Source organism: Amphiura filiformis, chromosome 3 (genome assembly GCF_039555335.1).
Source record: "Amphiura filiformis chromosome 3, Afil_fr2py, whole genome shotgun sequence".
NCBI lineage: Eukaryota > Metazoa > Echinodermata > Ophiuroidea > Amphilepidida > Amphiuridae > Amphiura > Amphiura filiformis.
The window spans coordinates 15,768,001-15,780,771 of NC_092630.1; the positions used below are offsets into that span (position 1 = coordinate 15,768,001).

Here is a 12,771-nt window from a genome sequence, read left to right on the forward strand (position 1 = left end):
CAAACAAAATTCATTTATAGGGCAAAGTGGCATGACCATCTGGGGGATTTTACCCTGTAACTTAGACTTTCCCCCAGTCAGATCAAAAAAGATTACAGAAAATTCCAGACTATTTTGGGAAAGATTGTCTGATTCTCCCCTTCAGATTTTACCCCCTCCCCCTCCAAAAAAAAGAATCCTGGTGCCGCAGAACATTGAACAGATTGTACCTTTTGAGTCATCAGGAAAGAAGATTGCGGTTCAAATTTCTTGCGGCTGCTTACAGCTTCTTCATTCATACTGCAGGAACAAAACATAAAAGACCAGCATTAAATTGTGATTTGAAGTTTGTGTTCATTTCAAAATGCATATTACCATGATTACAAGTACTGTAATATATCGAAAAATTTCATTAACTTCACTGATTTAGTAGTTTTTGTTTGTTCTTAATCAAAGAAAGTTTCAAATGTTTAGTTTTTGGGAGGACCAAGTCTCAAAATGCCGGGCCCTCAGTAGACACTACACCACTGGCCTGTGACAAAACAAAAGTTTAAAATGATTTGACAAAAAAAAAAAAAACAAGAAAAAAAAACCATGTTGCTTTATTGATTCAGCAGAAAGTTTACCAGAATTTAGCAGAAAGTGATTAGCTCACCTGTGTCGACTGTATACTCAGTGCCAGAAGTGCAAATACCTGCCCTGTGAACATTTGGTAATTAACACACAGTATATGCACTCATCTACACATGGCAGCTATTGCACTTACCCACTTCTGGCACTGAGCAGTCAATGTCATATGTCCTCCCACTTTTCCTTTATTGAGCTTTTTCAGTTGAAATCCATGCACCCCCTATGGATGACAAGACATTAATCTTTCACACAGGGAGTGTGAATTTCAAATGGGGTTTACTTGAATGGGTGACTGACTGACTGTCCATTTGAAATCTACACTTCCTGTGTGGGAGATTTTAAAAGGTCATGACTTCCACAGGAGGAGTCAGGATTTCAACTGGAATAGCCCATTTCAGGGAAGATTACTGAAAAGTGGGGTAAGGCATACAGGGGTAAAGTTGTTATTTTAAAATTATCAGGAATTCCTTGCGCATTATATCTGGTTCATTTACCCTGAGTTTGCCTCCTGCAACAAGAGTTTTGATGGTGCCCCAGGTGACATCGGTAACTCAACATCATCTAATCTTCGAAATGGTAGTAAAGAACTACGTGAATGATCCAAATCAACTTTTGTTACTTTCTTCTGACTGATTGGTCTTGACGAATCTGCTAACGAACAAAATAAAATAAAATTGTGAGATTAAACTCTCTCCCTCTCTCTCTGAAATCATATCTTTCACTAAGCATTACAAATAATCTTTGAGCTTTTTGCTTTTTCAAACTTTATAGAGTGATTTTTTTTAAAATTGGAAATGATTTGTCCTATTGTTCTAACTTCAGTCCGCAGAAGATTGAAAAAGAATGAAAATAAATCCTTTCAAATGAATATTCAATCAGAAAAGATTTGTCCTAACTTCACTATCTAAATTGTCAACCCCAATTTTTTTTACTCAGTGTGCTCAAGAATCTAAAAAGTTTGGGGGAAGCCGGGAAGAGGGGAAAGATCACAATCACAAATGGCACATTCTCCGATAAAGCGTTCAAAAAGCCAAATTTGTGTCGCCCATAGTTTCAAGTCGTATTCAGACTTGTTTCGTCTGAAAGAAATGACTTTTTTTAATATAACTAATACTTAGGAGTTGCTTTCTAAAATGTGTGAGGCTAGAGGTTCTAACATGCCTAGAAAGTATAAAACAATAAAGCTGATTATGCATATCCATTGTTTTCCTCCATGTCGCCAGCCAAGGTGCGTTCCGTATAATGTGTCCCTGTTCGCTATACATGCGCGCATTATATTGGATTATAGGTACTTTTCATTAGCTGGTATCATGCCCTAATTATAAAGTATAAAACATCACAACGCAGGTTATTAAATTTTTCCAACAGGTCTTTGAGACTATGTCGCCAATATTGTTCACAGATACGTTACCATATTTGTAATGGATAGCAATCTGTCAAAATAACTAGCTATATGAATGTTCTCATAAGTGATGGGTCAAGCAGGCTCCATAGTTATATTATATATGTGGTACATAACACAATGGTTTCAAAGTAAAAAAAATCAGGTCTATTAACGGCAAAAAATCCTGACGTTACGTTCATGTCGTCACAGATACGTTACCTAAATTCTACTCCCCTCGGAAAAAACGCTGTGATAAATGAAACCAAATACCATACTAGACTTTAGTACTTTGGGTGATGACTGATCAAGTATGAGTATTAAGTCGGTAAGTTTTTACACTTGCACGATTAAGACAAATGTGTGAAAAGGCTTCACAGATACGTTACCACTGATACGTTACCACCAATGCGTACAAGTAATATTGCTCAAAAATTAAGTATTGTTGAAAAATCACCCATGCATTGTTTTGTACTCTGAAACTATTAAAGTTTACGATTCTGAATGATTTTCATGAATTCTTCGTGGTTGGAATTTTGCAATTTGCGAGACCAAACTTGGACGCTTTATCGGAGAATGGGCCAAATGGCACCGGAACGCAATTGTTGAAAACTACTATCGGCAAAAGATTGAATATTCAATTGCAAAATTTAAGCGAGTGGTGATGATTTTTTTAAACTCTTACCCTTTGTGCTAAATTTCTTGGCGCTAAAACTGGCTGCTTGTAATGAGAGCAAGTCTGTGCTCAGAGATAGTTTGCGTTTCTTAGACGGTGAAGCTGGTTTTTCCAATCTGCTTACTTTATTCTGATACCGTTTCTTTTCAAAGTATTCCTGTTTCAAATAAATGGTTATCCAATTATAAAAATGGGCTATTCCATTTAAAATCCACATTACCCCTGTGGAAGATTTTGCTAAAGTCTCCCATAGAGGAGTATGAGTTTTGAATACAATAGATAATTGAGTAACTTCCATTTGAAATATTCACACCAGTTGTGGAAGATATAGGTAAAGCCATAATACAGGGGGAGTATGAGGGCACGGTGGCTCAGTGGTTACGGCCTTGGACTCATAATCTGGGAGCCTTGCTCGACGTGCGTGGGTTCGATTCCCCGTCCCACCACCGTGTTGCGCCCTTGGGCAAGGCGCTTTGCCTCGCTTGCCTCACCCCACCCAGGTGCAATGGGAAGCTGTTAGGGGTAGTCACAGTCGTTGTACTGATGGACCCTGCGCCACTTGTAGGCTGCAAACGTGGTTCCGACATATTCTAATGACGGCGGAATAAATGTAAAGCGCTTAGAGGCTGTTTACGGCATAAAGCGCTATATAAATGTCTACATTTTATTTTTTTATTTTTAAAATGATTAATGATTAAATACATTTGCAAAACATACTCCCTCTCTCACTGTCTGTGGAAGATATTTCCAAAATCTTCTCCACAGTGGTTAATGGATTTCAACTGGAATAACCCAATGTACTGATTTACATACATACATACATATTTTATTTATTTCCATCATATCAAAATACATGCAAGCAAATTTAACAAAACGGCAAAATAGAATTTAAAAAAGATGGCGGAGATGTAACAAAAGGCAAAAGCCTGAATTGAGCGTTACACCACCTTAAAAGAAATATTAGGCTAATTAATATAATACTAGAATTACAGAAATTAAGAATTACACTCAAATACATTTACACACACACAAACAGATGTCTCAAACAACAAAAGCAAGGTAATGTAGGAAAATAACTCACAAAAATAAATCATTTGATCAATAAGTCAGAATTTCGGATGTGATAAGAAAAATAGTTTCAACAAATCCTAAACCAATTATATACATGTACCACATACTGATACATAATTTACAACAAAGATATATTATATGCTTAGATTTTTCTCCATGAGAAAAGACGACAAACGCTTTTTAAAAGAATTTAAATTTCGAGCCACTTTAATATCACGGGGGAACGAGTTCCAAAGTTTCGGTCCCAAAGTTAATACAGATTTAATTTTGTGTATTTCGAGTCTGTAATCAGTTTTGTTTCTCGTATCATATTTGTGAATACTTTCCAATTCCGTAAATAAATTATCAAATGATTGAGGAAGTAAACCAGTTTTATACTTATACATAAATATACCCAGTTCTTTGTTGTACAATTCGAAAATATTTAAGGTATTGTAGTTTTCAAACAAAGGCTTTGTATGGCAAAGATAAGAGCTATTAGAGATGATTCTTAAAGCCCTTTTTGGAAGTTGAAAAATTTTCACAAGGTACTCTTTGCTGGCATTACCCCATAACAATATTCCATAGGTCATATAAGGCAAAATTAGGGAGCAGTACAATTGATACAATGATTGGTTTGGCAAGAAGTGCTTAACTTTATTTAAGACACCTATATTTCTCGAACACACCTTATAAATTTCATTTATCTGTGATTTCCACGTCAAATTCTCATCAATTGTTATACCTAAGAATTTTGCAGTAGAAACACGAGTTAATTTACAACCATCTAAGTGAATATCAGCATTTATTTGAGCGTGTTTTGTTCGATATGCTGTTCCTATAAGCATAAGGTTTGTTTTTGATGCATTGAGTGATAATTTATTGCATTTGAACCAATTGCATACTTCTTTTAACTCACAGTTCATTGTATCATAAAGCACATTTACATCACGATCAGTATGAAATACAGTTGTGTCGTCAGCAAATAAAATAAATGATAATAATTTGGATGTAAAACAAATATCATTCATATAAATTATGAAAAGTAATGGCCCCAGTATTGAACCCTGGGGCACACCACAAATTACATTTTCATTAGATGACACAACATTATTATACGATACATATTGTTTCCTATTAGAGATAATTTGAAAACCAATTGTGTGATACGCCACGAAAACCATAGTGATACAGCTTACTGAGTAATATATCGTGGTCTATGGTATCGAAGGCTTTCGATAGATCCATAAAAATACCTAGTGTATACATATCATTATCTATAGCCTCACTTATGTCTTTTACAAAATCCAGAACAGCCATATATGTAGCATGCTTGTTTGAAAACCATATTGTTTTTTGTACAGGATGTTATTTTTGGTCAAAAAATCATAACATCTATTGTGCATAATACGTTCCAAAATTTTGGAAAAACACGGTAACACAGAAACAGGCCTGTAATTACCAAATATTTCAGGGTTGTCCTTTTTGTAAATGGGCACAACTTTAGCTATCTTTAAATCGTTTGGAACAACTCCACTACCAAGAGATTGGTTAAAAAGTATTTTTAGGGGTAGGAAATTTCATTTGCAATTTGTTTTACAATATCAGATTTTATATTATCATGACCGGACTCTTTTTGCTTCCAAGTTTACCTATTATTTTAGTTATTTCATCTTCGTCCGTTGGTTTTATAAAACAATTAGCACTGAAATAAGTTTTCTTAAGGTAAGTGTTATAATCGCTTCCAGTATGTTTGATACTAGAAGATAACGAAGGACCTATGTTAGCGAAATACTTGTTAAATTCATTAGCAATTTGTTTTGGATCTGTAATCGTTTTTCCATTTTGTACAAATTTATCAGAAATTGATTTTCGTGAAGACCTAATAATTGAGTTAAGAATTTTCCATGTATTTCTCATATTGTATTTTTCTTTTTTTTTTATTTGTTCTAAAGTAATTTTGTTTCGCCAATCTAAGTAAACTATTTAGTTTATTTCTGTACATTTTGTACTTTTGGATATTACCTTCAGTTGGTTTATTTAGTGATTTTTTATACAAAATATTCTTTCTACGATTTACACTTAAAGATTTCAGAGGCTGGGCAATAAGATTAAAATTTGTTCATCCTATCAATCCAGGGAATAAAAACTTTCATACCATACCTATGTTCTTCCTCCGGCACAGAGGTCCAAATTACGGTGACATATTTAGCAAATTTTAGACAACATTTTACTGACATAGTTAACATTTAACATGTAAATGGTAAAAAAACAAGTTTGGTGTAATTTTAGTCCTTATTTTCTAATCTTTACAGCCAAATCTCAAACTTCTGGGTTTTGTGGAAACAGGCTGGTTGTAATTAATTTCACATTTCACCGTAATTTCAGCATGTTATTATGAGACTGAATGTTTTTATATAAAATACGCTTCAAATGATCAAAATAATGACTTAGGGGCTGTGCAATAATTATGAGCCCCCAGGGGTAAAAATTTCCAAACGGCTCGCCAAAAATCGCTTGCCCCCCTCTCAGCCCACCAGAAATTCTATGCCCCCCCTAGCGCATGCCAAATTTTAGGGATCCCAATTTACTTGCCCCCACCCCAATTTTACCCTCCCCCCAGGGATCATAATTATTGCACAGCCCCTTACAAATTACTCTAGTCTTAACTTTTCGAAGTAAAATTGAGTAGTGAACTTTGACCTGGAATACCAATACTTACCTTTTGTTTTGTTAGCTCATCCTTCATCTTTATACGACTCCTGCAATGTAAGGAATATACAAAAATTCTTTGGATTCAACTGCAAAGAACAAAATTATAGGTTGACAGTCTGAATCAAAGGGTCATTAGTCCGACGACCGACATGTTTGAAAACCCAATACCGGCAGGCCTACTAATATAAACCATAATCATTACCCTACCTTAACCTTAAACTTCACACAAACCTATAATTATCTAAGCCCTTAATCCTAACCCTATCCATAACCAAACCATTTAACCATAAATCTAATCCTAATAATTAGTTACGGTACCCTAACCCTACCACTAACCCTAATTATGCTATTGCTAACCCTAACCAGGGACCGTGTATAAAGGGACTGAATGGAAACGGCTTATTGATAGCTATTGTAGCTTATTGTTATCGGATTATATTTTACAACATTTGGTCAATTACATGCGAGTTGCGCCAAGGGAACAATATTTTTATTTCTCATTTCTGTGTAGCGTTGAAAATCATTTGTAACATAGGATTTTGGAGACAAAAATTTGATAGTTTTGTGGAAATACAGAATGTTAGAACAAACAACTGAATTAAACATTTTCCTGGAATGTGTATTCTTATTGTACACCTTCTGTTCTGATAAGTACCCGGTACTGATTTTGATACTGAAATAATTCTCAAATATTGGCATTTCTATGTCTATCATTTCTAGGCAAACATGTATGCTCATTTCACAATGTGCAAGACAATGTTGAGTTGTAACTGTGCTGGGATTTACTACCATCAATCAATGTGTGTGCTTGCTCCACTGAGCAAGCACATACCTTGAGCAAGAACCCTACCAAACATCAAAAAACCTCAATTCAGAAAGCGTAGGCACAAGCAGGTATCCCTCGTGATGCTATTGCATCATCATGCGAACAGTCAAATGGCAACGGAAAGCTTGGCCGGGCAAGCTACTCCCCCGTGGCAAGGTAGGCCAGTGCACTGGCGTGGCACCCGAAGGGTCGGGGTTCAAAACCGCACCCGAGAAAAAAAGTTGTCTCTTCTTCCCCCTCGCCAAAAACCAACTGGGGCGGCAACGCACTGCATCGCATCGCAAATGCTGTGGTAGTATGAATGGACCTATAGCCTCAGCATGATTCATCAATGGCCTAAAGATAGAACTGGATCATGCATGGGTCATGACTCATGTCTCATGATGGGATAAAGATTGGTCCAGGAGCAGGCCCGGTCCAGGAGCAATCCAAGACCAAGACCCAGAACTTTTCTATTCTTTAAACATAATAGAGATTGAAAGAAGTCTTTATTTATTATAATAATATTCTGAATTTGTTTCTTACCTGGCACCTCCAACCCAATTCATGTTCGCAGAGAAGAGTCGGACAGTCAGTCGAAGCGTAGTAACGACTCTTATCCCGACATGGACATGGTTTTAAGCTTCCTCTCACTCAGTCTCATCTCTTGCTGCTTTTCACGTCTTTAGTCCTATGCATATGTTGATACCTCAAATACAAGCTTATTCAGATGCTAAGTACCGTACGCAAAATATGTACAATATGTACTCAAGTTGCTGATTGCCAATCTCAACAACATTTCTTGATCTTGCAAAATGATCCGCCTTGGAGCAAACTTCAGAAACATGAACAGCACGTTATTAAAAATCTTAACAGCCGAAACCAGGGCCTGACCGAAACGGGGTAAATGTTTTAAGGGTACATGCCCATGAGTTTCATTCAGGGGCGTGTTTGTAAAACGGCACAGCGCATTAGTAAAAAGAATAAAAAATACTAAAATTTTCACCGGGGTTCGAACCACTGCCAATTTCACTGAATGCTAAAGATGCCTATCCGAGAAAAAAAGATAGAGAAGCGACACTCTGTACAAACTGCCTATACCATGCTATACAGCAGTTGAAGACATGTAATTCGCAAGCGTCGTCGCCGGCCAAGTCTTACTACGAACTAGCTCGTTCACGTAGCGTTTTCGTTGTCCCACTGGCAATAACGTAGATTGCCTGGCGATCGGAGTGTTATCGTCAGAGCACCTCGGACTAACTACGAACGTGTAATGAGAAGATACCATAGAGTCCTACATAGAGGTCTGAGGAAGAGACGGTCCGAATTGACCTAGTGACCTATAATTTATGCGAAAATCACATTTTTAGAGTATAGTCCGCCCACCGCTGTCAATCATTCTAATGAACAAATAAACAAGCTCTGGCAATGACGTAATCCTAATTATAAATGAGAGAATCACATTGTACATGTACTGTCTGCTGTACTAGATGTCTTCCAACAAGTGCCGGAGTGTCGCGGCCCTGTGCCTATGCTGTGCCACGGTGACTGTGGTTAACATTCGGGTAGATGTATCATACAGAATCGACACTGCTATAGGGGAAGGTGGGGCATAACGGACCCCCGGGGCAAAACGGAACCACCTGGAAAAATAGGCCTTGGCAATACTGCCGCCTATGCAAATTATATTGAGGAACACAAGTATGGCTACGAGGATTTACAACAAAAATTTTATCTGAAACAATCCACTGACATTCGAGCAAGATCGAGTCAAAAAATTACTACCCGTCTGGTGTAAGATATGTAGATGTTTAATGCGCTGAAATTTTACTTCAATATATCAGATTCCCAAATAATTGTGTATATTGTAAACACGAAGGTACTAGCCATGAGCTGTATTAAGTGCATGGCCTATATGCTACGATGTATTATGCATGCAACCTATTTCTAAAAAATCGGGTATGGGGGCAAAACGGAACCCTAGGTGTGGGGCATAACGGAACAGGGTTCCGTTTTGCCCCGGGCGTTTTGTCCCACAGATGGGTTCCGTTTTGCCCCAATTGGACATAAGTTGTCTTCACTCAAGGAAATGTAGGCGTTATCTAGGGGCCTACTCGAACATGGTAAACACTTCGCTGAAACATAGACATATAACTAGACCTACAGATAGAATTAATGATTAAAAGTTAACCACTTACTCCACAGAGATGGTAGGCCTACTGAATATTTCTTTCTAATCAAATATTGGTCATACATATTATAGGCCTACTAGGCCTATAAGAAGTTAACCACTCACTCCACAGAGATGGTAGGCCCACTTAATATTGTAACTGAATATAGGCCTACATATAACTAGGCCTAGGGCCTACCGATGGAACAACTGATATAAGTTTGCACCCAGGGTGCCGTTTTGCCCCATAGGGGGGTTCCGTTTTGCCCCGATAGTGGGGCAAAACGGATTTTTTTTGTTGAAAATATTTCTTCATTTTTATAAAAAATTGTAAGATTCAAGTTATATTGGTTACTGGTATATTAAAGGTAAATACAAACTTCAACTGAACATATACTTTTTACAGTCATATTACTTATGGTGACGTCACAGAGCATCCTCAAAGTTAAGTGTTCCGTTATGCCCCACCTTCCCCTATACCGGTAGTCTCATGCTGTACGTCATTGTGTTAATATGAATATTAATGAGTAATATCAGGGCCACTTTCGGGTCAGCCAGTGGCATATTAAACCACTCCGGCACTGGGCAGTACAGTATGGCGCGCGATGGCTGGGGTGTCTCCGAGTGGGTTTTTCTGGCTGGGTATTTTGGTTAGAAATAAAATAATAGTTCATAATATTACAAGGTAATTGGTAGAGACAATTAGAAGAGTTGACACGATATTTTTCTCCCTCGCTGCTCGCTCGCACAAATCAATGAGCAGTTAAAATTGGCATGAAGTGCCCATGATGGTATCAGGCATCACACGTACGTGGTATACAGTAGGCTACGTAAAACCCTGGTAAAACCCAGTAATTACGGTAGCCTAAATGTGATCATGGGAGGGGCCCAGAAATATTCTTGACATTATCTTACTAATTTAGGTCAACTGACATGTTTGGTGATAATAAGGCTGTAGTAAAATTTTGGGGAAACAATAAAATTGCAACTGTGGCTCAAATTGTTTTCTGTCACTGCAACGAATGCAAGAGAAGACCAATAAGGGACGCACCATAAGATATAAAGGGAGGGCTTGATAGTTTTATGGAAAAAATTGTCTCGCCATCTGAGCAAAGAAAAGATTTCATGTCAAGGGTAGGAAAAAATTACAGTTTAATTAAGGAAAATAATTATTGACGTCCTATTTTATTAGTTTGGCTTAAAATAATGCATATTTTCTCGCGCTTTGCGCGAATTTGTTCCAGCATACTCATAGGCCTACATGTATGATAGGCCTAATCCACGGGAGTCAATCTTGATGCGGACACGGCACTGGTGCGAGCCTACTGGGTTTGGATGTGAGGATGTCAGCATGAATGATGATGTATATCACAGATTATAGAAGGGGATACGTCTAGATGTTTACGCACCAGAGTTATATATTTTTCAATATCATGGATAGGGCCTATCCTTTGAAAAAAATTCTGCACAAAAACTCACGCACTAGGCCTATATCATTTAACCTAAAGATACTGCTTTTTACGGCACATGAGAATTTAGGTGCTATATAAAACGTTAAAATGGTAAAAATATAGACTTAGGCGGCAAATATAAAACAACATTATAAAGTTGTTTAACCAATGCACACAAATGGCTGAAAATAGAGAACTCACTATTCAATAACGATGAAAACAAAAAATTGAGTCTCATGTTAATGAAAAAAAATTCTTCACCAAGGTGTTCAAACCCCCCCAAACAAAAATTGCTTCACCGAGGTGTTCCAATTATGCTTCACCGAGGTGCTAACCGGGGTGCTAAACAAATCGACCCAACTACCCTACCCAGTCGACAGTCCCCCATTGATATCTATTGGTGCGTCCCTAACTGTCGTGTAACTTGTATTCGCGTAGACGTTCAAGGCCGTGTCAGGATGTGGATGTTGCCACATTGAAGTAGTTAAAATAAATAAATGAAACTAATTTTCCTCTTTGAAATCGAATTGTTATTTTCAGTACCCGGTCATTTTTCTACGAATGTTATTTCATAATCACTCATTATTCTATAAAACTGCCTACCTACCATATACAAGATTAAACAAACAAATATTTTATACGGTATAATAGGCCAAATAATAAGAGCTCACAGACTCACTGGTAGTCTCGGGTTGTTGGTGTAGAAGATTGCTAAGCCGAATAAAAAAGACCCCATATGATGTCGACTGTCTCATATTTCATAATTATTGTTTATAAAGAAGCCCCACTTACTATATTTAAAGATATATAAAGAAAGACCCCTTTATTTTATTGATAATTAAATGTCAAACTCTCTGGTAGTCTCATGTCTAAATGAATCCCTATATGCACACAGATCTATATATCATGGACATGATAGAAAGACCCCCTATATCGCCCGGTAGTCTCATGTCAACATGGTCAATGAAATAAATATCCACGGACATGATGTCGACCGGTAGTCTCATATTAATGAAAACAATATCAAGGACATGATACAAAGCCCCCCTATATATCGACCGGTAGTTTCATGTTAATGAAAAAATGTACTCACAGACATGATAGAAGACCCCCTATATCGCCCGGTAGTCTCATGTCAATAAAATAAATATCACGGACATGATAGGAAGACCCACTATGTCGACCGGTAGTCTCATGTTCATGAAAACTATATCACGAACATGATAGAAAGCCCCCCCTATGATAGGAAGACCCCTATATCGCCCGGTAGTCTCATGTCAATGAAAACAATATCACGGACATGATAGAAAGCCCCCCTATATCGACCGGTAGTTTCATGTTAATGAAAAATGTACTCACGGACATGATAGAAGACCCCTATATCGCCCAGTAGTCTCATGTCAATGAAATAAATATCACGGACATGATAGGAAGACCCCCTATGTCGACCGGTAGTCTCATGTTAATGAAAACAATATCACGGACATGATAGAAAGCCCCCCCCCATATCGACCGGTAGTTTCATGTTAATGAAAAAATGTACTCACGGACATGATAGAAGACCCCCTATATCGCCCAGTAGTCTCATGTCAATGAAATAAATATCACGGACATGATAGGAAGACCCCCTATGTCGACCGGTAGTCATATGTTAATGAAAAACATCACGGACATGATAGGAAGACCCCTATATCACCCGGTAGTCTCATGTTAATAAAAAAAAACTACTTTCGGACGTGATAGAAAGACCCCCTATATCGCACGGTAGTCTCATGTCAATGAAATAAATATCACGGACATGATAGAAAGACCCACTATGTCGACCGGTAGTCTCATGTTAATGAAAACTATATCACGAACATGATAGAAAGCCCCCTATATCGACCGGTAGTCTCATGTCAATGAAATAAATAT

The 12,771-nt window shown here is 37.5% G+C and overlaps 1 protein-coding gene across 1 annotated transcript; it reads right to left on the reverse strand.

Moving 5' to 3' along the window:
• Nucleotides 1-92: 92 nt before the first annotated feature.
• Nucleotides 93-7,839, reverse strand: LOC140147083 (regulator of DNA class I crossover intermediates 1-like). The gene is made up of 5 exons (XM_072168854.1): nt 7,783-7,839; nt 6,439-6,478; nt 2,676-2,823; nt 1,104-1,257; nt 93-279 (listed from the first exon to the last, which is right to left on the reverse strand). The coding sequence occupies exons 1-5, from the start codon at nt 7,803-7,805 to the stop codon at nt 93-95; spliced, it is 552 nt and encodes a 183-aa protein (XP_072024955.1). The 5' UTR covers nt 7,806-7,839.
• Nucleotides 7,840-12,771: the final 4,932 nt, after the last annotated feature.

What these genes read in the sequence shown, in the direction of transcription:
- LOC140147083 (XM_072168854.1), bottom strand. Translation starts at nt 7,805, where the DNA reads ATGAATTGGGTTGGAGGTGCCAG. An exon ending in ATGAGCTAACAAAACAAAAG is followed by an intron (nt 2,824 to 6,438) that starts GTAAGTATTGGT and finishes TATTTGAAACAG; the next exon opens with GAATACTTTGAAAAGAAACG. An exon ending in TTGCAGGAGGCAAACTCAGG is followed by an intron (nt 280 to 1,103) that starts GTAAATGAACCA and finishes TTGTTCCTGCAG; the next exon opens with TATGAATGAAGAAGCTGTAA.